A 27,980-nucleotide genomic window follows, 5' to 3' on the forward strand; every position below is an offset into this window, starting at 1 on the left:
CGCATAAACAAAGAGGAAACCATTATGCCAACCACGAAGGTTAATATACTTGTAAGTGTGAACCTTTCCAACAGATCAATGACAGTCAATTCACACTGACAAGTAGCAAAGATAAGCCAAACCGACCCCGTCACAGATGTTACTTCGTCAGACTCACGGACGGCAATCACAAATATAATAAACCCATGTATGTAACTATATATGTCATATGAGGTGAATTTGCAAGAGAGAAGTTTGGCATGCTAATAAGTTCAGAATAAAAAATGGAAAACATGCTCAGCAAAAAAGTACAGCTTTCATATCCAACAAGTATCAGATCGTTTGCAAAGGCGGGCAGAATAGCACAAGCATACAGCTACATGTTTGCAAGCAACACTAATTCCTGTTCCACTCATGTTACATTGCATCATTCTCATATCCTTTTGAGTGTTATAGTAATTCCAGACATCCAAAGTACAAATAATTTAGCTCTCTGTGTGTGATGTTCTACACTCTAATCCCCATGGATTGTGTAGCGCTCCCACTTTTTAGTTGGGTCATAGATCTGCAAGGCAACCAAAAGTATTAGTGAATGAAAGAAATTGCTGTCAAACCAAGCATTCCGCTATGAACAGATAGTTAAGAAGCATGAAAGAAAAAAGAGTAAATGTCAAACCTCCCATCTTGAGGCAGGGAATATATGCTTGTTTTTCTCATACCAATGCCTCTCTACAACCTTCCCCGCGTGAGACTGCAGTTGTCAAACATGATATTAGAATGTAAAATGTGGGAACTATAAATGGATGACATTGCAAAACATTAGTCACCTCATCCTTTTCTTTTGTTGCATCAGCAATGGTACGCACATCCTCATGAACATCAAAGTGGAAAAGCTGTGAATACAAATCAGTGTCAGTGGAAAACTCTTAGGTCATGAAGAGTTGGTTCATATGGCAAAACATAGGGATCTCTTAAGAATCGACAAGCAACTAGAATTCTGCCCTTTCATATTAGATTACAGAATAATTCGGTTTCAGCTTCAATATTCTTGAAATTATGAATTAATGAGGTCAAGACAGACAAAAGAAATTGCTATCCTTCTTTGATGCAATCAAAACAGTGATCAGTTGTCAGAATACAAGGATTAAGCAATTTAGAAACACCAACACAAAAGGAACTGCACATTGGTTACATATACAATTTTTCTAATAGCAAGGAAAGGCTTCAGAGCAACCAACATATTTGAGTGGAAAATAATATCCAGGTGTATAAAAGGAACAAAAATTACCGGTCCACTCTTGCCCCTCGCTTTGTTGATAATTAATTCATAGAAGCTGTGTTGCTGTCAAACAAATAAAGGAACATGTAATAAGAAAAGGGTCGAACTTACTTAAACAAAGTTATGTAATTTACAAGAGAACAAACTATGTTTGCATACATGAGGTATAATAAGATCTTCCTTCACGTAAAGTAGGTTCTCAACTGATGTTGTCCGTACTTCACGGAATTCAGGGGCAAGCTGCTGTTGAACAGTCCTTAGGAATTCTCCAATGGTGTCACCTTTACGGACCTGGCATCATAGTAGGCTTTGTTTTAATTGTATGGTCCACATGCTTAGAACAGCTGAACAAGAAGCAAGTTCATCGATGGTTAGAAATTAACCTGGATAGCTCTCCTGTGCCCAGTACCATCCCAGTAACTGTAAGTAATTGAAAGAGGTTCATCTGAAATATTACATATTTGGCTAATCAGTTAGGACGAAAAATTCTATGTAGAAATGTAGGTTGTAGTAGATTGATTAAAGGTGAATAATGCTATCAGAACGTGGCAATACTTTTGATCAATTCCTGCTCATGCAGCCACTGCTTCTTCAGTCGTTCTCGTTCTGCCTGTTCCTCTGCCTCCCTCTCTCTAATGGATCATTCTTAGCAAACAGCTTGCAGGTCAAAACAAAGCTTTGAATGAAGAATCAATCAGCACTCCTAAGTGGTAGTCATAAACTAACAGAAATACCTGTCAGGTAGAAAACTTGTCTCGACAGTTGGATCCTTTCCAAGCTTGACAAGGCCATTTTTCTTTTGAGTTTCCTCTGTAGAGAATAACAAGAATTATGTTATTATTAGCTTTGGTGTAATTCTATTATTCTTGGGTAATTTCAAGTAATGTAAAAGTCAACCGCAAAAAAAAGGGTACTTTAAACGTCTAAGAGATAGCAAGACATTGCTGGTGATAGTGGAAGAGAATTATGCCATTCTGAATTAAGCCCTGAAAATGACTCATTTAATTCGCTTCATCTTATTTCAGTTTCAGTTGTTTCTCTACAGGTCATCTACACATGAAATTATCCAGTTAGCAAGATCATGATGACAACAAGGTCACTGCAATCTTGTGTCAATAAAACTTCACCTCTTCACCGGTTCAGCAATTGACACAAAGTTAAAAGCAATCAGCTCCCACGGAAGTAAGCTCTCAAATTAAAAAATGTTACACAGCGAGAAACACAAGAATTCTCATTGGCCTAAAGCAACACCACAATCCTTCACCATAAATGATCGAACTTGAGAGCTATGATGCAACAAGCATTCATGGGAAGAAGAAAGAAACAAGTACAAGACCAAATAATATATAGATGTGCTACACTGAATATAATTCATCAACTGTGTCTGGGCTATGCTAGTAAATGAAATAAAGTGATATAATAAGCAACAATATGACCACGCAAGTAGGGAACTAACGAAACAAAGGGAAATTCTTGGTCAACAGATGATACAAACTAAAAAGAGATCTGCTTGAGAAATGCCCATAAACAAGGTAGGGAAAAGTTAGAAAAGTGATAGGCCATGGATAGGTTAGAAGGAGCATACCATTCTCAAAATCATCTTCATCACTTCCGTTCTCAATTTCGTCACAGAAAGATAAGCGTGGATCACCCCTCACTCTCCTCTTTTTCCTTTTCTGCATTTGCAATTCTTCTTCCCTAAAACAAACAACACATCATTGTTTGGTTGAGGGCAAGAATACAGCGAGACTTATGGTAGTGCCAAGCTAGGATTCAAAGTTCAAACTCACTCTTGTTGCAACTTTTGAAGCTTCTCTTTCTCTTCCTCCTCGATCTTGGTTCGTATGTTAACCCTCTGTTCAGGCACATGGACAATAAATTAGATGAAATAAAAAAAATCAACAAATGTGCCGGCGAATACTAGTGTATGCACAATTGGCTAATTACCTTCTCGACATACTGCTCCCTTGTGACCAGACCAACTGTTTCCTTCTTAAATGCGGTCTCAAGAATCTGAAATAACAGCTTGTAATGTTAGTTTGTACAACAAAACTCAATAGTATATACCACATAAAATGGCATCACTGCTTTCAGAAACTAAAAAATTGGGAAACGTGTGAAGAAGCATATATATGTTGTAGAACTGAAAAGACAGAAATCAGCCTATGACTGAGAACACACAAAATCCTATTTCTTCGTCAAACCCCCAATATAAGTAACTGTATCGAAATACTCCAAATTAAATCATGCACGCACAAATTAAACAGAGCATAAATCCTGCACAAACAAACAATAGCCACAGAAGCTGGTTTTGCTAGCTCCTCATGGAAACTGACAAAGCATAATCAGAACAGAACTGAGAGTATCAACGAAAGGCCAGTTCCCGCGACACTACTTTCAGTCAGTACTTTAAACTAGAAGAGAGTAATCTAGCTCAAGTAGAACTAACTACGCAGTGAAATTACAGCTGATTATAAGAGACGATTCCTGGGCAAGACTAGCGACTAATCAGCAAATTACGAGGACACCGAAAGGATTGACAGAGTTTGGTGGACAGCTAGAGATGCAGAGGAGCGGACAAGGGAAGCGAAGCGCGCCGTGACGGTGATTACCTCGGAGGTGCTGGAGCCGAACTGGAGGAGGCCGGGCTGGCCGTCGGAGGACTTGTTCTTGAGCTCCTCGATCTTGCGGCGCTCGGCCTCGCGCTGCTTCTCCAACCGCCGGATCTTCACCGCGTCCTGCGCCGTACCCACGTACCCATCGCCGAACCCCGACATCCTCCTCACCTCCCGTGAGGGAGCCTTACCCCCTTCACCCTTCGCCTCCTAGGTCAGCGGACAGTTGCGGACCGGGAGAAATTTGCAGCCGACGGACGGAGGGCGGAGACGGCCGCCGGCGCGGGGTTGGGGCAACGAGAGCGGAAGGCGGAGGCGACAGGGATTTGGAGGTCGCGTCGGGTCGCGACTCGCTGCTGCGGCACCGGTCAGGCCTGCCGAGGTGATGGGTGGGCCGAACCGACTTGTTGTTTGAGCCTAACAAGTAGTTGGGCCACGTTTCAGTCGGATTGATTGATATGGTAACGTAGTATTTGGTTATCCGAATTTGTCTATTTTACGGAAAAGCGTACTTGGTTATCTGTGTCTATTGCTTTAATCTGGTCTGAGCATGAAGCTCGATTGCAGCTTAATCCGGTGAATACAGGTTCCTGTATTTACTTGTATAGATGAACTTATCTGTTAATGTTATAAAATTATCTTTATATGAGTAATCAATTATAACCTTAACTTATATATCATATTCAAACGACATCAGATTCGATTAACTAATAAAAAAATTCAGCTCAGACTATCTAAACATATATGACTAATATAATATTTTTTTTCAATAAATATAACTATGTTTAACATGTTTTAGCTCAATCTGGATATATGATTTGCCAGACATATTCAAGCAACCAAATACCCCATATATATTCGTCAGGTTTCAAAGTTTCAGACCACTGACGGCTTACCTCTTAACATGTGAGCACAGTTCAGTGAAGAGCGGATACTTGTGCTCCGCATTGCAGATTTGTTTTCAAACTTTGCGATTCTCGGCATGTGCGCTCGCATGTGGTATGTGTAGACTGTAGTAACTTTTGTTTAAAAGAAAACACCTGTACAAAAAGAAAAAAAAAGCACTATTTGTCCAAAATGACAGAGGAAAAAGGTTTAGCATGTTGAGAGTTCATCTCATAACAAAACACAGGGAAAGTCTAACAATCATACAGGTTGGTTTAGACATAGGCTTAAGAGCCACACAAGTACAAGTCCAATTCAGCAATGCTCCCTAACTTACTAGGGTACCCGAAAACAAACAGAAATCATTCAGAATCTTGATGTCAATAGACAACATGCGACGGCAATCATCGACGAAGTAGTCAGCGCCTTGACGACTCAGATCGTTCATTGGTGCCGTCTGGAGTTCCTCGAGCAGCTGCAACAAACCAAAACAGCAAGACGATATTCAGACTCCACAGTTCAGCTGTTACTTGGCAACGTAGCTCGAGGAGCGATCAAGCACCAAACCGAGCCCCAGAATTTTTTTCTGAAAAGATCTAGAGTATCTGGTACCTGCTAGTTTCTCGGCACGACCTCTAGCGGCGGCCTCCTTTTTCTCGGCCATCCTCCTGCTGCGCCGCTCCCTGGCCTCGGCCGCCGCAGCTCGTTCGCGGCCGCGGCCGCGGCCACCCACGGCGCCAGCGCCAAACGTCTCCGGGGCCCGCACCGTGCCAAGGCCGAGCTGCTGTCTGCTCGGCCCCGAGGAGAAACCCACCGCAGGAGCCAGCCCAGTTTCCCCGGCGCCGATCAGCAGGCCGTCAAGCTCCACTGGGCCCGACTCCGCCGGTCCGTCTCCCAGCAGATCGTTAAGAAAAGTATCGTCGAAAACGCCATGGTGCACGAGAAACTCCTCGAAAGACATCTTGACCGGCTCGGCGTGCCCACCAGGGCGCTGCAGGGGAGAAGCCCAGCTTGCCTGCCCACCAGGGCGCTGTACGGGAGGCGCCCAGCTCGTGGCGCCGTGGCAGTTGGGCCCAACCACGCTGTTGCCGTTCGGCGCCATGGCAGCCATGGGGCGAGGGAGGAAACGCGCGTCCTGGCGCGGCGGCGGAAGGGGCAAGCCCCACCAACCGGCGTTGTCGCTCCGTTGGACGGGCTGCGACGCTGGGTGGCGCGGAGGCTGCGGCACGTGCTGTAGCTGCAAGGGCCAGCCGAGGTCGTGGCCGTTGGGCTGGAGAGGCTGGGACGCCAAGGCTTTTACGGCCGCCACGCGCGCCGCCAACTCCTTGCCGTGCAGCGGCTGCACCGCCGCGCCGCTGAAATTCTGAAATGCGTTCGGGTTTGGGCCACGAGGCTGCGGCACGGTCCGGCGGAAGAGGTTGCTGTCGGGCTGGAAAGCCTGGGGCGCCACTGCCGGCGGGACCTGCACGATGGCATTGGGATGGCCGTGCCACGTCGTCGCGCGGCTGAACTGCTCGGACTGGTTGGGTCTGAGAGGAGCCTGGCTTACCTGTGCGCCGTTGATGGTGTATGCGGCCGACGCCGGGGACACTGGCCTTTTGCCACGAGGGTGGCCGAACCACGTCGCCGCTCCGTTGAGAGGCTGGAACTGGTTGCCTTCGAAGGGGGCCTGGCTTACCTGTGCGCCGTTGATGGTGTATGCGGCCGACGCCGGGGACACTGGCTGCTTGGCACGAGGGTGGCCGAACCACGTCGTCGCTCCGTTGAGAGGCTGGAACTGGTTGCCTCCGAAGGGAGCCTGGCTTGCCTGTGTGCCGTTGATGGCCGGAGTCGAAAAAGACGGAGCAAAGTGGCCCAACTGGGTGCCTGGACGGGCCTGGTTTCTTCCAACGTCTCCAGGATGCACCATTTCTCCAGCTTCGAGAGCTTGGTTCAGAGACTGCGAAAAGACAACAAACACCTTATATTATTTTTTTCCCACGAGAATACGCAAGAGAGCACTATTTTCAGTCAAGGAGGACAATAAATATTGTATCCAATTTATCTGAAAACAGACCTCTAAGTTAAAGAACTCACCAAGAAATAGAATATGAAACAAAACACGTAACAAAGAATTAAAAAATACTTAAAAAATCGAGGTTTGCAAATGGTACCATCAAGCACCCTGCACAGTTGCTTTCTAACTCGGGTACCGACATCCTTCTAGAACTAAATTATAGAGTTCCTTGCTAAAATCTAGAAAAACACTACTACAATTATGACTAAAACGTACGATAGAATTGCTACCTTAGTATCAAACAGTGGGCATGCTAAAGAATTAAGAGGTTTATGCTGCAGCCGCATGAGATATCCATCCAGATCGTAACTCGGTCCTACAAGTCGATCGTATGTGTAGCAATTTGCAATCTAAAAAGAGCTAATAAAAACCCTTGGAAGTGACTGCGAGAGTGCCTAAAGTACCATATAACCAAAGTCTTCAGTTTCAAAAGATTTTTGCGTGCTTTTAATGTATGCCCAATTTCTAGCATAAGAATTCCGTAGTAGCTCTGCGGGATGCATATCCATTTTAGTAAAAAGGCCAAAACTTTCCGCGTGTTATTAGTGTATGCCTAACTTTGAGGGCAATTTACAATCTAAAAAGAGCGAATGAAAAACCTTGGAGGTGACTATAGGGGTGCCTAAGGTACCGTATAAATAAAGCCTTCCGTTTCAAAAAAATGTGTGCTTTTAATGTATGCTTAATTTCTAGCACAAGAATTTGCGGAGATGCATATCCATGCCAGTATACAAGTCAAGACTTTCCGCGTGTTATTAGTGTATATCTGATTTTGAGAGCAATTTCCAATTAAAAAAAGCAAACGAAAAACCTTGGAAATGACTGTGAGAGTGCCTAAAGTTCCGTATAAATAAAGCCTTCCGATTCAAAATATTTTTGTGTCCTTTTAATGTATGCTTAATTTTTAGCACAAGAATTCCGTAGTAACCCTACGGGATGCATATCATTTATCCACATGATCCCTATAACCTTTGATGACGTAGTCATCTTTACAATGACACAAGCCTTCTTCCATCATTGGGATTTGAGATTTGACAACCAATTATTCCTTTAAAGTTATGACGGGAGCTATTAGTTCCCTTAAGAAGTGGCGGATACCGGGAGTCGAGCCCAAACAAATGCGGATAGAACTCTCGATGGCACAATCTACCAGCCGAGCAAGGTTCGGTCAATAGGATTTACATGTCTACATCTAGTCTCGAACGAGAACAGTGCACTTTTACAACAATCTTACGGGATTTACACTACTCCCTGAGAAACCCCTTGTAGTATTCAGCAATCTGGTAGCCATTGCGACAGTAGAGAACTTCTCTCACCATTATGGACCCCAAGGTTTCGAAAACGAAAACCTCACGTGCATGCAGACCGAAAAAGCAACAGATAATATTCGTGGGGCTAGAGGCGAAGCTAAGCCAAAGTTCTCAGTGTACACTTCAAAAAAAAAAAAATATATATATATATATATATATATATTAAAATCGAAATTCACACTTACACAGTCGCATAGGGACTGTACAAACGCTCGGGGCAGCGCCGGGGCTCGAACCTGAGTCACTCCCCCGACGGCAGCCTCAAAAACCACTCGGCTCGGCTGCCGCCATCACTTAAAAGATAAAATTGAATTACTAATGACTATAGTTTATTTCCAAGTGCCAGTACACTTGGATGGGGGTACCGTAGCTTCGCCCCTGACCGGGCGCAGCCTAAAAAGATCGTAAGCAATGACTTAAAACGCAAAGAGAGAAAGATCATAACATACCGGACTGCAGAAACCTCGTCTTGCTCGCCCAAATCGGTCGCCTTTCCCTCTGGTCTTGTGTGATTTTTTTTTTCAAGAGGAGAAATGAGGGATAAACGGAGATGATGCGCTTCTGAATGGAGGATCAAGACTTGTTTTATACAGGCTCTGCACGTCGGGTGATGCACCTGCTTGCTGCCAATTAATTTCACTTAGTTTACATGCAAGTAAATGAGTTGAAACGGAGCGCGGGCCACGGACCTCGCCAAGTCAGAACAGGGCTTTTGACCGTCCGATGGCACAAGTCATACCATCCAACGGTTGAAAAAAAAACATCCACGCGTGAAGACAAGTCTGATATCATTTTTTCCACTGATATTTGCATCCAAAGAATGAAGACCCACCAGTGAGGCAAGCACATTGTTTAACAGGCAGCAGCCAGCAACAGTTAAAGAGTGCTCTCAAGGCTGACCGCCTAACCTCAGTATTGTTGATTTTTTTGAAATAATATTATTTTATTAAAAAATACAAAAATATAATTTAAAATGATAAAATTGCATATATATAGATGCTAGACGATACTCCAATTGCCAACTAATCCCTTACTGGTAATTGGATAGCCTATCAGCATTCATATGCCAACAAGTGACATATTAGCATACTAATTGCTAACAAGTCATATATCACATACACGATATTGAAAAAAAAAATCATATTTTTTTATATAATCTCGGATAGAGATGATGATTTTTTATATAAAAATTATACATATTGACGTATCTGCAACTTGATAGTTGAAACACTTTTTCATTTAAATCTATTTAAATGCCCAAAAAGTAACTGAAAATTTCATATCTAATTTTAAACAAAAATATATTCAACTATAAAGTTATAAATATCATCAATAAATACAATTTTCATACAAAGATCATCTTTATCCGATATCATATAAAAATAATAATTTTTTTAAATATTATCTACATGATATATGACCTATCAGCAATTGGTATGCTGAGACGACAACGGACTGGTCGGCAATTGAAGTACCATCGGACACCTATATCTAAAATTTTTCATTTTAAATTATATTTTTACAAATTTTCAATAAAATAATATTATTTAAAAAAATCAGTGTTCTTTACTACCCGTCCAGAAATCTCTCCACAAAAGTGTGTGCAATAAGCTTTGCTGGGAGTATTTATTCCATAATATATCCTATATATCTAGCTCTAGCAATCAATTTTCATTGTGTAAGTACATCTCAGTGCATTAGTTTGAGATTATCTAAGTATATCTCAGTGCATTAATTGAATATTTTCTAATTATACCTCATACATTAGTTTGATATTTCAATGTATGATCTCCCTTGCAGTGGATAATCTTTCAATCTCCCAAAAATTGACAGGACCGACTTCTAGTAGTTGTAAATATTGTTTCATTTCCCCTTTTACATTTTCAAACTGTCAGCGTGTTCACGATCACCCAACACATAATATGTAAAATCATGTATGCTATGGGAAAAAAAAACAGTACCAGCATTTAACAAGCAAAATATTTACCATAATCACGCAGTCAGTAAAAGAATGAGTAATAATATAATATAATTGGCGCATTTTATGGATCATACAACAGCCATAAGGCGTCTGAATATAGAGCATAGCAGCAAGGCAAAGAAAGTCCAGTGAGCAGAGCAAGAAGAGGACTTGAGAATGATAAGAGGATTATTTTCTGATCTCCTTGCATGTTTGTAAAACTTTTTTGCTGCTTTCGTTTCAACAATACATATGCTACAGTGATGCCGCTAGTTATTCCCATCAAGTGCCGACAATAGCCATAAGAGTCCCTCATGCTTCCTTGTTGCCCGGGGTTGAAACTTCTGCGCTACACATAGGACATAGCTGCACATAATCAGGGATATGTTGTCAATTTTTGGGCAAACTGATAGTGCTGTTCGTTAGAAGTGTGCGCAGAGATTGAAAAACATGCTGAAATTGCCGCAAGCCAGATGGTACGGAAGCATAGTATAAATTACTTTGCAAGGCAAGGATTGACATGACATGATCTGCCGGTAGGGAATGCTGAAACGGATTAACAGTATGTATACAGCTACAGCCTATAGCTACTCACTGAGCTCAGGCAGTAAGATAACAAGAGTCAAGCAGACCAATATCAGCAACTACAGTTGTGTAGCAACTACAGCAGTTTTGCCAAATGCCATGAATAAATAAAACTTATTAATCTGTCAAGGGCACTAAGTTTTCTCGGTCAATGTACAGAGTATCACAGCGTAATACTGACAAAATATTAGCTCGCTAATTAAATAAAGACATAACTGTTGCAAACAATAATTAGGTTACTACTACTAATCAAATGTTTTTAGCATACACTAACAGAAAGATGTAAAGGCTTTGACAGGCTGGATTGATCGAGGAACAGAAGGTCCATGAAAACATCCCTCCTTCAGGTGCATTCGTGAGTGACAGCCCGAGAGACTTCACCACAGCATTTAAGGATGGACAAGTAAAAAAATAAACTTCCTTGCCATTCAAATATGTGGAGCTTTAGAAGGGCCGTTACCTTGTTTATTTGTAGCCACTGGTTTATGCATTCAGGATGGTATGAGTGCTTGCAGGGAAGTGCAATCAAAGATTCACCTTCCTCGAATTCCACACGGCAAATTACACATCTATCAACAACAATGATACATGATGACTTCAATGAGTATAGACCATAGATTATTGTAAAGCTATAAAACTTCAATTATTTGAACATACTGCTCTGTATTGCCATCCTGAACATCTTGTGTCTTGTAAGTTACTGAAGGCAAAGAAGCAAGTGTATCAGCAGAGAGACCTCTGCTTTCTGTACCAACTACTTCGCCCAATGCAACTAATTCCTGAAACCAATATGAGAGCCGTTAATATTGTATATTGACTTTTGAAGATTCAAATGCAGGGCTTGGCGAATTAAGGATAAGACAAAAAAGAAATGCAACTTGCCTCATAAGAGTACTCATCTGGATCAACCTCCTGCCATGCCTCCTGTGTCATGATAAATGCATATAAATGCGTAAATTGTCTATTGTTCATCAAGGTTGGCTTATTATAAACAAGTATGCAAGAAAGTAAGACCAATATGTGAACCACGATATAGATTCTCCATATAGAATTTACAAGATTTGTTGCAGACTAGGAGCTAATATGCCACAAATCTAGATGAACAAGGAGAATGGAAGAACTTGACAAGTTATCATGAAATTATAGATTCTAGGCTGCTTCTGGATTTTATTGCTAGAAGGCTAGACAATTCAGGCTATATTAAGGAAAACCCAATCATAACTCAAACAACCAAACTAGGTAAGATTTTTTATTTAAGTCCTGAACTCCAAATATGAATGGAATACTCACGAAAATATGCTTATCATTTAAAGATGAAGACAAGCACGAAAGGCAGATCTAACTGAATAACAATTAATCCATGTTCAATTTTGGTAGAACATAGGTATCCTCAGGAAGGAACCTGGTGCACTTACTGACAGCACTTTAAATGGCTGAGATAACAAACTATGTATCTCCATAATTATGATTATTCCAATAAGGTGTTGGGCTAGTATGATTTTGTTTATCATCAATTTTATATGCTGCCATTTTCATCGCAACATCATTTTGTTTGAAGTTAAAATTAAATTAGCATATCTTCAAGTAAATGAATATTCCCTTGGGTAAAAAGAAAAGGTGGCACCCTAGAATATGCAATCAAACTGCATCAATTTTGACCAAAACCGGCACCTGTGTCAGTAGCAAAGAATGTCAACAATCTATCCAAGGAAAGCATTGTGATATTTATAAATTATAAAGTCGGAGCTATTTTAACTGCATCAATACATTATGGAGCCAATCATGCTCACTTAATGAAATAACTTCATCTGTCTTTGTATTAATCAAACAAAAAGAAGGATTCATGGGTTTACATGCGTAAAATTTAACAGATAGAAAAAGACGGTGTAAGCATTTTGTTTCACAAGGTCATTACTTGCAAACTCTGTGATCCTCAGATGCAAACTAAGGTAAAGTTCATCAAAATATGAGATGAATCACAACCTGTGGATCATTCGCATGCTCCTCCTCATGATCCACATCCACTGCTCGCCCTGCAAAAGAAAACCAAAATTGTAAACCAGGAACCATCTAAAATGTGAACTGAGCTGGGGCGAAATGATCCATTTGTACTCACAATCGCTGAGGCCAGCGAGAGCCATGAGCCGGGCAGCAACCTCACGCTCCTCAGCATCCTGCAGCGCACGCGCATAAGCCTCATCGTCCTCAAACTCGGCAGGATCTACCTCTGGCTCCACTTCCTCATCCTCTTCGAACTCCTCCTCGTAGTCGCTCCCCTCAGGGCCCACGGCACCCTCGCCCTCGCCTTCACCATCGCCCACCGGGTGCTCGTGGTGGTGGACGCGGAGGTGGTGCTCCAGCTCCTCCTCGTAGTCCTCCTCGCCCTCCTCGTCGTACTCGTAGCTCCCGGGCTCCGAGCTCCCGTAGTCGCTGCCCTCGCCACCGCCCCCGTTCATCCGAAGCAACATGTACGCCCGCTCCTGCACCGATCCGAAGCACTGGTTAATCACCGGGGTCAGGGAACCCTAGAAACGGCCGAGGGCCGCGAGATCCCGTTGTCGCTTGCCTGCTCCTGCAGGACGCGGGCGAGGGCGAGGTCGGCCTCCTCCTGGCTGAGGGCCGTGAACGGCCGCCGCGCCGCCTCAGCCGCGGCCGCGGCCGCGGCGCCGCCGTCGTCCCCGGCCTCGACAGCCGCCGCCGCCGCCGCTGCCAGGGGCGGGTTCGGGTTAGGGTTTGGCTCTGCGCTGGGCTTATCGGCGCCGCCCCCGCCGCCGCTCGCCTTCGAATCTTCCATGGCGGCGATCGAGATTAGGGACGGGGCGAAACGAGAAAAAGGATTAGCACCTCGAGTTCGGGTTGTTCAGAAACCGCTGATAGAGTTTAGTTTAGCGATTCTCGAAAAAATAATTATAAAGAAGAAATAATAATGAAAAAACTATTTATTTTATATTCATCTATATTTATTATGAAAGATATTACCTTATATATATAATATCAAAAATTCTTAAGAGATATAATCGATCTATAAGAGATAAAGACCAAATCTTTAGAGACCGAGAGGAGTCTAAATTATGTTGTAAAACTCCAAGTTTATTAATACTATCTCTTTCTCTCTTGAGCACTTCTCGCGAAATACATATATCTTATCCAAATTTCTCAAAAATACAGTGGGAAAATTTGAGAAAAAGAGTACATAACTCACGATATGGTCACACGAATTGCCTCGTTAAAAATCTTAATATGAGAAACTTTAAAACAACTCATTTAAGGAAAAAGGAGTATAATTCACCAAAATATTTCAAATAATCTTCATGATTAACTTTGGACACTTAATCTTCTTAACTAAGATTTAATTCTTCATACCGTTATTATGTAAAAATTCTCCACTAAAATGTGCAACTCTCTTAATCTCATCATCACAATACCATAAATACATCTTTCAAAACTAGATGTAAGGAGAGACTTAGTGGAAAAATCTATAAAATTTTCACATGACTTGATATGTATTAACTTTATTTCGTTCATCTTATGCAATTTATGAGCATTAAAAAACTTGCGGTTGATATACTTCGTAAAGTTGTTTTTCACATATCCCGATTACACTTGTATAACACATACATTATTATTTTCGTAGATAAACATGGTCAAATGGGCCATCCGGGCCGGCCCGGCACGGGCCCGACTCGGCACAGCACGGCTCATCTACTATAATGGGTCATATCGTGCCGACCCGCGTGCCTTCTCTCAGCCCACGGCACAGCCCGTCGGCGACCGTGCTGTGCCGGGCCGACCCGGGCACGATTTCGACCCAGCGGCACGGTCGGCCCGGCGGGCCGAAATAGATAAAAAATATATATAGAAAATGAATATATATATATATATAATATAAGATATATATAGAAAAGAATATATAGAAAATAGATAAAATATAAAAAAAAGATAAAAAAATAGCTACAAAATTAAAAATATATTTATAAAAAAAAATAACCAGGCATATGCGTGCCGAGCCAGATCGTGCCGTGCTGGCCCGACTAGTCTCGAATCGGACCGTGCCATACCTGGGCCGTGCCTACAGTGCTGTGCCTCAGGCTGGCCCAGTAGGCACGGCCCATTTGGACATCTTTATTTATAGATAATGGTAAATGTGTTAGTAGTGTTCAAACCACATGACTGCTGGATATGATTGATCATTCTTCTAAGTCATGCATATTCTCGTACAGTTTCATATAAATCTATTATTTCTGAGTGGTTTGTCAAAGTAGATATAAGACTTTGCTTCGATGATTTTCAGGATATTACAGTTTCACCACATATCAAAACATAGCTAATTTGTGATTTCGCTATATGTGGGTCTGACAGGTACTCAACATCTGCATATCCGACCATACTTAGATCCTGATTCTTTCTGTAGAACAAACTCAGATCTTTGATATCTTGCAAGTAGCGTAGAATATCCTTCAAGCTCTTCCAATGCTTTTTAGTGGGCTCTATATTATATCATGCAAGTAGGTTTACTGCAAACACTATATCTGGCTCAGTGCAATTAGCCAGATACATCAGTACACCTATTACACTTAAGTACGGGAATTCTGATCCCAATACTTCCTCCCCCTCTTCTTTAGGTCTATAAAGATCTTGATCTGCTTGCAATGACCTTCCGACCATGGAGGTTTTAGCAGAAAATGATTTTCAAAGCCAAACCGCTCTAACACCTTCTGAGTATAGTTTGACTGATGTACAAAGATTTCATGTGTCAGATGCTCTAGCTGTAGGCCCAAGCAAAGTTTAGTTTTACCTAAATCTTTCATTTCAAATTCAAATTTCAAATAAGAACTTGCTTCTTCTATTTTTTTCTTCTATACCAATGATATTCAGATCATCTACATATATGGATATTATTCAAAATCCATTCTCGAACCTTCTTATAAAGACACATGGACAATCTGTGCTATTTGTGTAGCCTTATTTTCCAAGAAATTCATTCAAACGATTATACCACATTGTACCTGACCGTTTCAATCCATACAACGACTTCTTCAATTGTACGCTATAAATGTGTCTATTTCCTCCATCCAGATTCGGCAATAGTATTCCTTTAGATACCTTCGTATAAATGTTTGAATCTAGGCTCCTATAAAGATATGCGATCACAACATCCATCAATTTCATTTTTATCTCCAGGTTGACTGTCATTGATATTAAATATCTAAAGGTAATGTCACCTATCATCGGGGAATATGTTTCTTCATAATCAACGTCTGGTCATTGAGTGAAATCTTGTGTCACTAGTCGGGCGTTGTACCTCACAATTTCATTTCTTTCATTCCTCTTACAAACAAACCCCGCTTGTATCCTACTGGTTTGATGTAGGGAGGTGAGCGGCATACTGACCTAAAAAACTCTCTTTTGTCCAGTGACAACAGTTCAATTGTTATTTACCTCTGTTGGTCTTTTCAATTTGGCCTCATTCTTCATTCAATGAGCTATGCAGGCTCAGGGTCATGATATATGACTATGGTAATTTTATTACGAAGTATGTGTCAACTATTATGGTTGCCCTATTTAAGGATTCCACTTTCATTATGGGTCAACATAGTTTATTGTTATTTCATCATGGGTTGCACTTTCATATGCTTTTATATCTTGTTCTTCATAATTTTTTTCAGGTGCACTTTCATGTGCTTCTTCATTAGTTCTTACTATCGGAGCAAGATCTTTTAGTTTACCAGCATCAATTTCTATTTCAGTGTGCTCATTTTCACTAGTTTCTTCATACCTAGGAAGATTCAAATCTAGTATGGCTACTTCCTGAGGTTCCACACCATCCCTATGTCTCAAGTGGCTCTCCTTTATTTTTTCTTGGGCCATGTTTATGATCGATTGTGGTAAGCTCCTATTTTTCACTTTCGTCAGACATCTCTACATATTTATGACTTGAGAAACCGAATTTATTGTCCTTTATTTATTTTTTGAGCTCATAGGATAAGATGATGGGTATCTTCTTTTGGTACTTCTACCCTATCCGGTGCATTTTGTACAGGCGCATGCGACTTAGTTAGCTCTTCAAATCACAAAACTGATCAGGCGGATCGTTTGCTAATTTCTGCAAAACAATAATTTTCTATACTTCATTATTTGCTTAACTAGTGCGAGGATCATGTGTCATAGTTCCTTCGGCCTGCTAAATAATCTTTTGTCTTGAGGTAGAACCACTCGTCCCTTCAGCCTGATCATGACGACTTGAGGCTCATATTGAGGTAGGAGCCCGCAATGCTATCATGGAGTCAAAACCCGTAGCTCCCGGTGGTCGGCCTAATCTATAACCTGGCCGTGTAGAAGAGAAAAGACCCCTATAAAATTATCGCACATGTGAGCATAAGCACTCATCATGATGATAGAATTAGGGTTGATTTGGAGGCGGGAGATGTCATATAAGGTGATAACATTGATGAAGAATTCAGAGAAGGATGACACGAGGCTAGCTAGGAAGAAGGAGGTGAACATAACGAAGCAGGCGCATCTTTCCTAGGGTGATAACCCAAAGACAGGCGACAGGGGAGCAGATGGTTCTTGCGTATCTGACTCATCTTCATCGTAGTGCACTTGGACTTGGGGAAGTTAGGTTCTTTACTAAGCATAGTGCCATTGAAATGTGGTAAAGGCTATGACGAGAGCACGAACAACAATAGTGCAGAGGGGATCTAAGCACAAGGGCTAGAGGGCTTGGAGAATGACAAAATGATTTGTGGAGAGCCACTGATGCCCCCATTTATAAGACGGATGCAGTATCTCAACCACCACAGGGCCCAACTAATTTGAAATTGGAAAAGCCGCGTAGGAGAAGCAGAAATTCCCTTGGGTCCGATAGCCATCATTGTCTCTCTCCCCCACGTTCCCCCTTTTCTCTCTCTCCCACGGTCTCTCTTTTTGCTTTTAACCTCCCCTCAGGATGTGGTTTCCTGGGCTCACCACGAGAGAAGATTGTGTCGATGACCACTCCCAGGATAAACTCTTGTTAACCTAGACCCCAAGTGGTGCGGCCACGTCCGAGCACACCACAAGGTGAATTGCACAACCGACCACATCCGCGAGGAAGTTTGGGGGCTACTATCGGTGTATAGAATAAGGGAGTCCCCTGCCAGGGCAGTCTGCACAAGGGAGTGCCAACTAATGGTAGATATTTTTTCAAAGAACGTGGCCCAATCGTGTGACCAGGCTAGGCTCTCGCGACCAGCCCCTGATCGCGGAGGTAAGCCCTACGACCAGTACGACCAAGGTATATATTTCATCTTAACCTATTAAGTCGCATTAAATGTTATCTATTCAAGTAATTTTCCTTCCCTAAGTATCCCCTCCAGCGAACAAAGTCTTGGTCAGCGCAGATGTGCTACGGGATGGCGTTACAGACAGGCGTGGCGCCGCACGATAGATGGGACAGCACCGCAAGCGGGTATACGCACGTGGGGCGATGAGACAAGGCAGGTCGGTCGATCAGTGTAGGGTCTGCATACCTACCTTAACTAGGGGTAGTTGGTTTTATCAGAGTTAAACCGGCCACGTTGTTGGCACGGTTTGTTTGTATGTATACCACTCCTGCTATATAAATAGGGGGATCGGGCTTGTAAGAAAAAAGAACACATATGTAAATAGTTTTATACTATCTATAAAAGAATACACATGACGTAGTTTGTTATCCCACGGAAGATCTGAACCTGGATAACTCTAGTGTTCTTAAGTTCATACACACACCGAACACATAGATCATGCACCCATCGTCTGATATACCTCGAAAGTATTGTCAGGGATTAACTCTTGACACCACCTATCAGAGCTCGGGTGACGGGTGGCAGGACGTCCTACCTGATACGGGAACCACTACGTATTTTTTTAAGTAGTAGAGAATGGAGTCCTAGACGGCAAGAAGGCTAGCCTCCTGTAGATCCGCCTCCACCACTATCGATGGTCGGCGGGAGATCACCGTCCACGAAAACAGTGAGGACGGGGCTAGGGCCCACTGTGTACCTACCAGAATGTGTATCCAACTTTTTTTAAGAAGCCAGGTTGTATTTCATATATATATATATATATATACACACACACACACACACACACATACATATATTACATTGCAGAAGTATTACATTGTAGTTCTTACAAAGACACCTATAAAAAATACAATAACTACACCTGATCTTTGCAAAGAACTCTCGATTGTCTTCGTCACCGGCGATTGGAGCTTGCAGCCTGAAGCCGAACACCTTGCCAACGAAGAAATTTTTAAAGTTTTTCTTTGCAACAACAATAAGCACATCAGACATGACATGCTCTTGAACCGCTGACCCAAACACTTCATTATAGCCATCGGTCGTATCATCGCCGAGGGATGAGGGATCAGATGCCTCAAGCAACGCAACCACCTCAAGCTATCGAATGACTAAACAACTCAAAATAACAACACCTCTATCCATAACAACGTCACAAATGAAGTGCCAAACTATAACTTTGATGCTACCAATATAAGAACCGACAACCCAGACACAAAAGCCCACACTTACATACACATACTACCCAAACAAACTAAATTACGAAAACACACTAAATACTACTACCAGAGGGTGGGCCACCCTCCATCGACGCTGACAAGCCGACGGGGCAAGGGCCGACCGAATCGCTTGCGTCGCCTCTGGAGTTGTCTCTCTCAAATCTCCTCTAGAACCCTCTTGGACCTAAAATGTGTATCCACTCTTATTTTATACATCGATAGTAGCCTCTAAATATGTATCCACCTCTCACAGGTACGTGCACACTGACGCACTGGATCCAAACAAGAAAGAAATTCCAGGACCCAGCGCTAAGGCCGGTCGCTCTCGGTTAGCGACCCAGCTGGGCCGGCCCAGGCGAACCCACACGCCCCGCCCTGGTATCTCCGCTCCACTGCGGCACGGCGTGAACGAAACGTGGCAGAATCCGCGGCCCTCGGTACCCTATCCGTGGGCCGATAAGGCGCGGGGCGGCCAACAAAGCCGTGGCCGGAGACTCGCGCACGGGTCGCCGTCCCTCGCCTACCCCGTCCCTGGCCCCTCCCGTCCCCGGTGGCTGCGGCTGCGCGCGTCATCCCACCTCGCACAGCAGGACGGTAGGTGGAGACGCTAGTCTCGAGCCTCACCGCACCTCACCTCACCAACCACAGTAGCAGCGCGCGGCGCAGAGAGACTAGCGCTAGAATGGCGGCGCCTTCGTCCCTCGCCTCCTCCCACCTCTCCCGCCTCGCCGACCTCCGCCGCGCGGCGGCGGCCGCTCCCGCCACCCCTCAGCAGCTCCGCCTCGGGTGCTCCCGCCGCCGCGCGCAGCGCGTCGTCGCCATGGCCGGATCCGGCAAGGTGCGCCGCCGCCGCTTTTTCACATGTGCACTTGCCACCCGTGATTTCTGCTGCTCATGCTCCTGTTTGCTTCTCCTTTGCAGTTCTTCGTGGGGGGCAACTGGAAGTGCGTAAGTGCTCGCTCTCTGCTTCAGCTTTTCGCGCCTTGGGGACCTTGCGGTATCAGTATTGATGAGCAGTAGGGTGCTGATTGGAGATGATGCGGTGGTAACTGTATGACCTTTTGGTCGTTGCCGCCTTGGAGATTCCAACGGAACTGGGATGGGATTTTATCGTGATCCACGCATCGTGATCTACGGTCGTTTGCTAGAAATAGAATCACTTGTGTGCTGCCTAGCTTAGCTTGGCCTACCACAGGCATTTTGTTGGGTATATAGAAAGGGTTTCTTGGATGTTGCATTTTTCGTTTTCTCTGTCCGTAGCAAACTTCGTTTGGTCAAATTTCATTAAGCTGAGATTTTGGAACGTCTAAAGTTGAGAAGACAGGGAATGCTATCAGTTCTTGTGTCCCCAGGGTAAAGAAGCCACGGTGCTTTCTCGATCCTGTTTACTAAGCTTGGAGTGGAGAAGCCTGGAGGGAGGAGAGGGAATGCAGAAAAATGATGGATGTTGTGAACTTTTGAGCTGTGATGGTATATTAGTAATAGGTCTAAAAGTTTCATCAGCCCAAAGTGAAGCTTGAAATTTGGAGGTTCATTTTTTGAGGTCATCTTTAGACTAACTAACCCGAGGACTCATTTGTTTTGGAGAATCATCTTATTTCATTTGTGCAGCTTCTTCAGTTAGGGAGCTAATGCTAACAATATTAAGTTATATCGCTTACTGTTTTGGTCAGACATCTCAGAATTTGTGGTGTTAATATCTGTTTTTTTTCTCTCCCTTCTTTTCCATTGCTTCAGAATGGAACAAAGGACTCCATTAGCAAGCTTGTCTCTGACTTGAATGCTGCTACACTCGAATCTGATGTAGGTAAGCCCATTTGTTTTGTCGTCACATATCCTAACCTTCCTCTCTATACAATGTGTCGATGTGCACATTTGGTGCATGCATATGAATGGTATATCTAATGTTTTCCTGTTACACAGAGGTTCCCATTAATCTTCCTTTAATATGGATACCTTCCTGAATATTTGTGATTTTTTTTGCTACCATCACTTATTTGCTTCATGTGTACAGTGGTATCAGTCCAATGCTAATTCCAACATGTTTGGATCTTCTGCTCAAGTTTTTTTTTAAGTAGGGATGGCCCGTTTTGAGCAAAGATACATCTATGTAGTAGAGATGATTTTTTAGAAAATTCTATGCCACTTTGCTGCTTGTTCCTCATTTAATACAGAAAGCATATTGAGGTGTGTAGCTATGGCAATACTGCAGATGTTGTGGTAGCACCTCCATTCATTTATATCAATCAGGTCAAGAATTCACTAAATGATCGCATTGAGGTATCCGCTCAGAATGTATGGATTGGAAAAGGAGGAGCCTACACTGGAGAGATCAGGTTGGGTACTGGTTCACTGGGAGCTAAAGTTTGTTTCCATTTTCTTTCTTAGTACATACATGGAGATAACAACTATTGGCACAGTAATGATTACAAAAGCAGCGTTATGTTGTGTTTGTTTTACTACATGATATTTGTATGGTAGGTAATGTAGGATTAGGAATTTATTTTTTTACTTCTGTCTTTGCTAATAGAATTTTGTTTTTCCCTTAAAAAAATTCCAGTGCAGAACAGTTGGTGGACATCGGCTGCCAATGGGTTATTCTTGGGCACTCGGAACGTAGACATATTATTGGTGAAGATGATGAGGTAATTATTATATCGCTATATGCAACTTGATCGGTACTTCTCTTACTTGTTCATGCCCTAACATTCTTAAGTTGCTTTTGAGATGCATGATTGTTGTTGCCATGCAGAAACATAGTTTATTATTGTAATATAAAAAGTTGTTCCAATGCAGTTTATTGGGAAGAAGGCTGCATATGCATTGAGCCAAAATGTTAAGGTTATTGCCTGCATAGGAGAGCTGTTGGAAGAGAGGGAAGCAGGGAAAACTTTTGATGTATGTTTTAAGCAGATGAAGGCTTTTGCAGGTGAAATTTTTTTCATGTCAAGTAAAACTTTTTATGGACATTCTTCAGAAGAAATTGTACAAGACTGATTTATATTGACGTGTTGATGTATGTGCAACATGTATCTGCTTTCAGATAGTATTTCAAACTGGGCCGATGTGGTAATTGCATATGAGCCCGTTTGGGCTATTGGAACTGGAAAAGTTGCTACTCCTGAACAAGCCCAAGAAGTTCATGCTGCTGTACGCAGTTGGTTGAAAACCAATGTATCACCTGATGTTGCTTCTAGCATTCGAATAATTTACGGCGGTTAGTTTCTCATGTCATATCTCTATATCAGGATCATTGTGATTCTCTGCTTTCTTTTCCACTAATGAATCTGATGACAAAATTGAACTTAGGAACCATGATTTACTAATTTAGTATGAGAAATAGTAACTCGTAAAGCTTCTTCATAGAATCATGTTGCAAGCTATGCTACTCTGGATATCTCTTATATTTGGAAATATCTTGAAACCCTATCCTGAGATGTTCTCAACTACCGATTCGGGACCTGCCAAGGCCTGTGACCTTGGCACTAAAGCTAAAATATCTCTACAGATGCTCTGTTGTATATTATTTCAGTGTTGTTATGGTTGTTTAACATGACTTAAAAGACTATATGATATTGCCATCTTCCTATGCTTCTGTTGCAGGTTCTGTAAATGCAGCCAATTGTGCAGAGCTAGCAAAGAAAGAAGATATTGATGGCTTTCTTGTTGGCGGTGCCTCTTTGAAGGTATGATAAATTAACATCAGATCTTTAAACATAATGTCCTGTCTTCTGTAACCTCTATTGTCAGTGGCTGCTGCTTTCAGCTCTTGAACTCATCTTGCAACTTTCATATGCGTTTATTTTCAATGGTATTAAATAGGACTATGCATATTGATCTCATGTTCTGTAACCTCTGTCATTACTTGCTGCTACTATTAGTTATTATACTCCTCTGCCTGCAACGCTCTTGCACGTTTGTTCTGATAATAGGACTGTATATTGATCTCTCAACTTCATATGCAGCATATTTGCTATAAAAACCCTTAACCAGCAGTCGAAATTTTGAACCATGAATGTAGCTGCTATATCGTCTCTGATCTGCTATGTTGTAACCGATATTTTGGTGATTGCAGGGTCCGGATTTTGCCACCATTATCAACTCAGTGACTTCCAAGAAAGTTGCAGCCTGATGCACCCTGTTAGAAATAAATGATCAGAGAGGCAGCTCGGCTGCCATATGTAAAGCCTGAGGGAGGTGCTCCGTGTGATCGTGTGCACTCACCTCCTGGTTTTACTGATTTGTAGCACGAAGAAAAATAATGCAAGATGTCACCATCTTTTTTTTCTCCTCGTAGACCTTTTGTTCGTGACGGGAGTTAATTTGTACGTGAGCGAGTGGTCAGTAACACAGGTTAAATAATATACGCTGCCATCCTTTGTAATGTCGTGCTGTGATCCTTTCAAAATCGATAGTCAAGGAAAGATAATAATCGCAATGATTGAGGAACCTATATATAATCCAGGATCTTGTCTTTCTTGCGTGAAGAAGTATTATGCAGAAGTCTGACAGAACCTGCGTGAGATTGTTCAAAGAAGATATTACTACCGTTCTGAAATAGAATTAGAATACGTGCAGTTAAATTTTAGAAACTTTAACCATTAATATACATAAAGCTATTAGGATTTAGCACATAATAATAAATTTATTATGAAAAATACTTTAATATTATTTATTTTTTATCGAGAGATAGATGTTAAAAATAATAATTAAATGTGCTTATTGAAGAACGTGTTACTGTCCCTAAACGACAAATAAAAGAAAATAGAGATAGTAGAAAAGAATCTCTAGGACGATGAAAAGGAGCTGTTCAAGTGGTGCGAGAGGATGTCAGCTGGCATTGCCGGCTTAGCTAACATCATAGCTGGACTGCAGATTGCCGATTGTTACCCCCCACGGCTGCACCCCCAGACAGACTGCCGATGCAACCAGCCGACCAGTTCAACGGGCGTCATGGACGTCTCCGGCAACCCCCAGTGCCCCGAGCGGGCGGGCGCCTCATGCGAGTATGTGACCTGTGAGGCTGCCAAGCCAACCAAGGGCCGCCCGTGCGCCTGCTGGGCGGATGGCACGGCACGAGCGCTTCCTCCGCTTGCGTTGCCGCGGGGCCGCATCCACTGGGCACTGGATGGCCCCACACTCCCCCAGCGCAGTGCGCAGCGTCCTCCACTGGCCGCAGACCAAGCATGCACGATAATCGTCTGCTCTCCGGCTGCTGAACCTTTCCATTGGCTATTGTTGACGATACTACATGAACCGAAACACTCCTCCAAGGTTCGACCTACGTTTAGCCTCACACAGCGTTTTGTACAAAGTCTGAATGAAGATGAATACAAATCAGAGCTTAAGAGGGTGCATACCATTTCAGTTAAATCTAGTGCTCGCCCAGATCTTGGTTGATATCTACATTTGCCTCCCAACCCCACAGGGAGTATCCGAAAATGAAAACTTGGCTATCCCACAATTCCTTACGAGGTAGGTAATGTACGAAACTCGGCAACTCGGAGATGGAATTCGATCTGATGACTTCGCTTCAGGACAAGTTTGTTCTCATGGGTCCATCCACATAAAATTAAGCGCGGCAGCGACACATTGCCCGGTACAGTCACAACCAGGGACAACATCACTGCTCTTTGACAAATCTAATCCCGACTTACGTAATAAAAGAAAAAATAGAGGATAGCTTCTTAAGGCGTGCAGAGATTCTTCAGGTCTTCCTCCTTGGCATATGTGTTTGGAATGAGCCTTGAAGCATAGGGATACAGATCCTTGTAAGAATTTCTGATGGTGCCTTCTGCCACACCAGTAGCCAAAGAAATATCTGCAACAGAGTCTCAGTGTTATCATCGATGTCAGTTGCAAGGAGAAGACGGAATGGGGCAGCGTTTCAAACCTTTAAGTGGTTTCTTGTCCTCTGAGAGTTGAGTTATCATATAAATGACAGCGGCTGCAATTGAGATAGGGCTCCTCCTGCGCAGCAGGTTGAAAGGAAGTGTCAACATATATTTTTTGGTCAAGAACGTGCACTACAACACTGACCAATTATGCTCATGTCTAGGAGTTGAAGAGTAGCATCTGTGTCCTTCCCCAATGTAACATAAACACTAAAATTGCATCCTCGGTTTGCACCAAATTTCTTTGTTGTGGACTGTTGTGTATAGATTAGCTATCTGTGCAATTAATTTATCTGACTAGTTCCTCCAATGATATAACTGGCCTACACATGAGCTTATGCACCAGTGATTCAATTCAAAGGCCACAACCAGACCAAAACAACAATACTGAAACCAAACAGGCGAAACTTTCATGGCACACAATGCCCTAGCCACGATCAAACAAAAATAGATAAAGATCAGAGTGTAGAGTCGAAAATGTCAAACCGTATATCAAGCTCCTCTGAGCGCTGAACCGCCTCCTGGGCTGCTTTAACAGCTTGATTGTTCATCCCAAGAGTTGAACAGAAACGTCTCTGCAATATTTATTAGTTTATAAGCTGCAAACTTGAACTTCACAAGTTTAAAATTTACCAGCATTTCCAATGAATACAAGCTAAAACATAATCAAAACCAACAAACCAAGAAATCTCCAGCATGTATGGTTCCCATCTCCATAGATTGACCCATCTCAACTTCCAGTTGCTTCACAATAAATTCTTTTGCTCGGCCAATTTCTTTCTTTGTGGCTCCATTAGCAACTGAACATATTTCTGAAACAATCCGACACAAAAAAAACAAAGAGAGAGAAAGAGAGAGGGAAATGACATCAGATCCATGCATGAGTCTTAATGTACACAAAGCTCGAGGCTTCTCAGAACACAATGTACCTTTTACAGTTCTAGGCCTATCTTCTTGTCTACAAGCAATATACAGACAAGCAGCTAATATGGCATCTTGATTTCTTCCCCTGATAGACTTGAGATCTTCCACCTTCTTATAGATTTCATTGGCTCGGTCCTTTAGAAAAAGAATTACAAAAATAACATGATCACTACAAAGCAGCGACGAACCAGTATTATGTTGATGTTACTGTATGGAACATTTGGCATAGCAATGAACCTTGACAATAAGGGCGATAAGGTATGGACATACATGCGCAACATACACCAGGTATTCAGAAACATGTTACTAACTATTTTTGATAGAATGAAAATGTTACAGTACAGATCATGGACTCCAACTCTTTTATATGTTAGGCCAAAAGTTCATAAAATACCCTACAAGCAACTGGACTAACTTCAGATATTGCTTCGGAGTGAGCATACAAAACTGAGAGAGTACTGGATTTCAGTACATTTACGACAGGTTATATAGGACAAGCCTGCATGCATGATCAGACACCAACTTAAACACACTTAACCAAATGATGAATCACACCCAATACTAGCAAGCAAGTAAAACTAATTAATGATAGCAGGTATTTAGGTAGTCAATTCAATATAATGGACGATAATTGTCCAATTCTGTACCTTGATAGTAGCCACAAGACCCAACCTGCAAATGAAATATATTAGTGTATTATCAAAATCCAGATATATGTAGGTAAAGGTCCAAACTGATTCAGCAGTGAATTGAAGTACTCATCAACATAGCTTTGAGCACTGGGCATCTATTCGTTCAAGTCAGATATATGTTGCGACTTTTTATTGTATAAGCAGGAGGCTTTCACAGCTGCACATGCCTTGTCACAAAATGATCTTTCACTAGGCCATCAGCTGCAAGGTCTACTAAATGGCAAAATCACATGCCTCAAACAACTAGGTACTATAGGCCGTCACCAACAGCTCAGAGTAACATTGTCACCTAGAGGTGTGACGAGCCCATCTTATCAATTGTAACAGAACCTATTGCGTGCCCAAATAAAAACCTAACCTTTCATAGTTCCTGGCGGGATTAATCATATTAGGTCGATTTCCCTGCATATAAAAGGTGGAACTTCCCCTAGATCCAAGCGAAAACCATCCAACAATTAAGTTACCACAACACAACACAACGCTAGTCTTCACGGAGCAATCAGACGTTCTAAATCTAGCCCAGAACTACCCTGAAATCCCCATCACACTCCTCTTCACGTCTAAACCGATCCCCTCAAACACGAATCAGGCAGCGCCACACGCACACATGATCAATCCCACATCTCTGAAAATCGGCCAAAAGCACGGGCACCACCTCGCACTTCGATGAAATCGAATCGAACCGAACGTGTAAACATAGGATGATTGCGGCGGAGAGGTGAGAGTGGAAGGGAGGGGGACCTGTCAGCCATGTTGGCGATGGTGCGGAAGGCGAGGATGAGGGATCGATCGGGGTTGGAGCCGCGGTTCTGCCACCTGCCGAGGGACGAGGAGAGGAACTCGCCCTGCGCGCCGTTGGGCTTGGCGATGACGGTGGAGAGCCCCCCGTCGGTGAGGAGCGGGTTGGTGGGCCCCCCGACACGGACGGGATCGTTGTCGTTGGACTCGTTGGCGAAGGTGCGCCACTCGGAGGTCTCGTCGACGGAGTGCGCCTCGAGGACGAGGCCGCACTCGGTGCACACCGTGTCCCCCGCCGAGTGGTCGAACGCCACCTCCGTCTGCTTCTTGCAGTCCGGGCAGAACGAGTCACTCATCTCGCCCGACCGCCGCCTCCCCTCCTCCCACGCGCCGCTGCTGTGCTCTTGGTTCTTCGAGAAGGGGGCGGGGCGGGGCGATTTGGGGGGGGGGGGGGGGGGGGACGCAGCACGGGGAGGAGGAAGGGGGAGAGTTGGAAGAGAGACGGACGGGAGGAGAGGGGA

At 43.0% G+C, this 27,980-nt stretch overlaps 4 protein-coding genes across 4 annotated transcripts; 1 reads left to right on the plus strand and 3 right to left on the minus strand.

The window, feature by feature from the left end:
* Nucleotides 1–276: 276 nt before the first annotated feature.
* On the minus strand, nt 277–4,259 carry LOC133902243 (protein XAP5 CIRCADIAN TIMEKEEPER). The gene is made up of 12 exons (XM_062343852.1): nt 3,871–4,259; nt 3,206–3,271; nt 3,049–3,113; nt 2,844–2,956; nt 1,993–2,068; nt 1,814–1,890; nt 1,642–1,703; nt 1,418–1,549; nt 1,268–1,321; nt 807–872; nt 656–730; nt 277–544 (listed from the first exon to the last, which is right to left on the minus strand). The coding sequence occupies exons 1-12, from the start codon at nt 4,033–4,035 to the stop codon at nt 494–496; spliced, it is 1,002 nt and encodes a 333-aa protein (XP_062199836.1). The 5' UTR covers nt 4,036–4,259; the 3' UTR covers nt 277–493.
* Nucleotides 4,260–10,128: 5,869 nt separating this feature from the next.
* LOC133902083 (E3 ubiquitin ligase BIG BROTHER-related-like) lies at nt 10,129–13,547 on the minus strand. The gene is made up of 7 exons (XM_062343659.1): nt 13,236–13,547; nt 12,786–13,149; nt 12,653–12,702; nt 11,552–11,593; nt 11,327–11,448; nt 11,130–11,238; nt 10,129–10,450 (listed from the first exon to the last, which is right to left on the minus strand). Exons 1-7 carry the CDS (start codon nt 13,461–13,463, stop codon nt 10,397–10,399), a joined length of 969 nt encoding a protein of 322 aa, XP_062199643.1. The 5' UTR covers nt 13,464–13,547; the 3' UTR covers nt 10,129–10,396.
* Nucleotides 13,548–19,685: 6,138 nt separating this feature from the next.
* LOC133901616 (triosephosphate isomerase, chloroplastic-like) lies at nt 19,686–23,701 on the plus strand. The gene is made up of 9 exons (XM_062343036.1): nt 19,686–20,049; nt 20,133–20,159; nt 20,949–21,018; nt 21,424–21,547; nt 21,772–21,856; nt 22,008–22,140; nt 22,255–22,428; nt 22,815–22,897; nt 23,287–23,701. The coding sequence occupies exons 1-9, from the start codon at nt 19,894–19,896 to the stop codon at nt 23,341–23,343; spliced, it is 909 nt and encodes a 302-aa protein (XP_062199020.1). The 5' UTR covers nt 19,686–19,893; the 3' UTR covers nt 23,344–23,701.
* A 1,014-nt stretch (nt 23,702–24,715) lies between these two features.
* On the minus strand, nt 24,716–27,920 carry LOC133901893 (transcription initiation factor IIB). The gene is made up of 7 exons (XM_062343428.1): nt 27,463–27,920; nt 26,677–26,701; nt 26,035–26,164; nt 25,787–25,917; nt 25,592–25,680; nt 25,105–25,181; nt 24,716–25,032 (listed from the first exon to the last, which is right to left on the minus strand). Exons 1-7 carry the CDS (start codon nt 27,813–27,815, stop codon nt 24,899–24,901), a joined length of 939 nt encoding a protein of 312 aa, XP_062199412.1. The 5' UTR covers nt 27,816–27,920; the 3' UTR covers nt 24,716–24,898.
* Between the last annotated feature and the right edge of the window lie 60 nt (nt 27,921–27,980).

This window comes from Phragmites australis, chromosome 20 (genome assembly GCF_958298935.1).
Source record: "Phragmites australis chromosome 20, lpPhrAust1.1, whole genome shotgun sequence".
NCBI classification, from domain to species: domain Eukaryota; kingdom Viridiplantae; phylum Streptophyta; class Magnoliopsida; order Poales; family Poaceae; genus Phragmites; species Phragmites australis.

What these genes read in the sequence shown, in the direction of transcription:
- LOC133901893 (XM_062343428.1), bottom strand. Translation starts at nt 27,815, where the DNA reads ATGAGTGACTCGTTCTGCCCGGACTGCAAGAAGCAGACGGAGGTGGCG. An exon ending in GTCTTGTGGCTACTATCAAG is followed by an intron (nt 26,165 to 26,676) that starts GTACAGAATTGG and finishes CTTTTTCTAAAG; the next exon opens with GACCGAGCCAATGAAATCTA. An exon ending in GGACAAGAAACCACTTAAAG is followed by an intron (nt 25,033 to 25,104) that starts GTTTGAAACGCT and finishes ACTCTGTTGCAG; the next exon opens with ATATTTCTTTGGCTACTGGT.
- LOC133902083 (XM_062343659.1), bottom strand. Translation starts at nt 13,463, where the DNA reads ATGGAAGATTCGAAGGCGAGCGGCGGCGGGGGCGGCGCCGATAAGCCC. An exon ending in CAGGATGGCAATACAGAGCA is followed by an intron (nt 11,239 to 11,326) that starts GTATGTTCAAAT and finishes TGTTGTTGATAG; the next exon opens with ATGTGTAATTTGCCGTGTGG. An exon ending in AGTGGCTACAAATAAACAAG is followed by an intron (nt 10,451 to 11,129) that starts GTAACGGCCCTT and finishes GATTATGTGCAG; the next exon opens with CTATGTCCTATGTGTAGCGC.
- LOC133902243 (XM_062343852.1), bottom strand. Translation starts at nt 4,035, where the DNA reads ATGTCGGGGTTCGGCGATGGGTACGTGGGTACGGCGCAGGACGCGGTG. An exon ending in GGGAGCAGTATGTCGAGAAG is followed by an intron (nt 3,114 to 3,205) that starts GTAATTAGCCAA and finishes GTGCCTGAACAG; the next exon opens with AGGGTTAACATACGAACCAA. An exon ending in TCCCTGCCTCAAGATGGGAG is followed by an intron (nt 545 to 655) that starts GTTTGACATTTA and finishes GTTGCCTTGCAG; the next exon opens with ATCTATGACCCAACTAAAAA.
- LOC133901616 (XM_062343036.1), top strand. Translation starts at nt 19,894, where the DNA reads ATGGCGGCGCCTTCGTCCCTCGCCTCCTCCCACCTCTCCCGCCTCGCC. An exon ending in GCCTACACTGGAGAGATCAG is followed by an intron (nt 21,548 to 21,771) that starts GTTGGGTACTGG and finishes AAAAAATTCCAG; the next exon opens with TGCAGAACAGTTGGTGGACA. An exon ending in GCAGATGAAGGCTTTTGCAG is followed by an intron (nt 22,141 to 22,254) that starts GTGAAATTTTTT and finishes ATCTGCTTTCAG; the next exon opens with ATAGTATTTCAAACTGGGCC.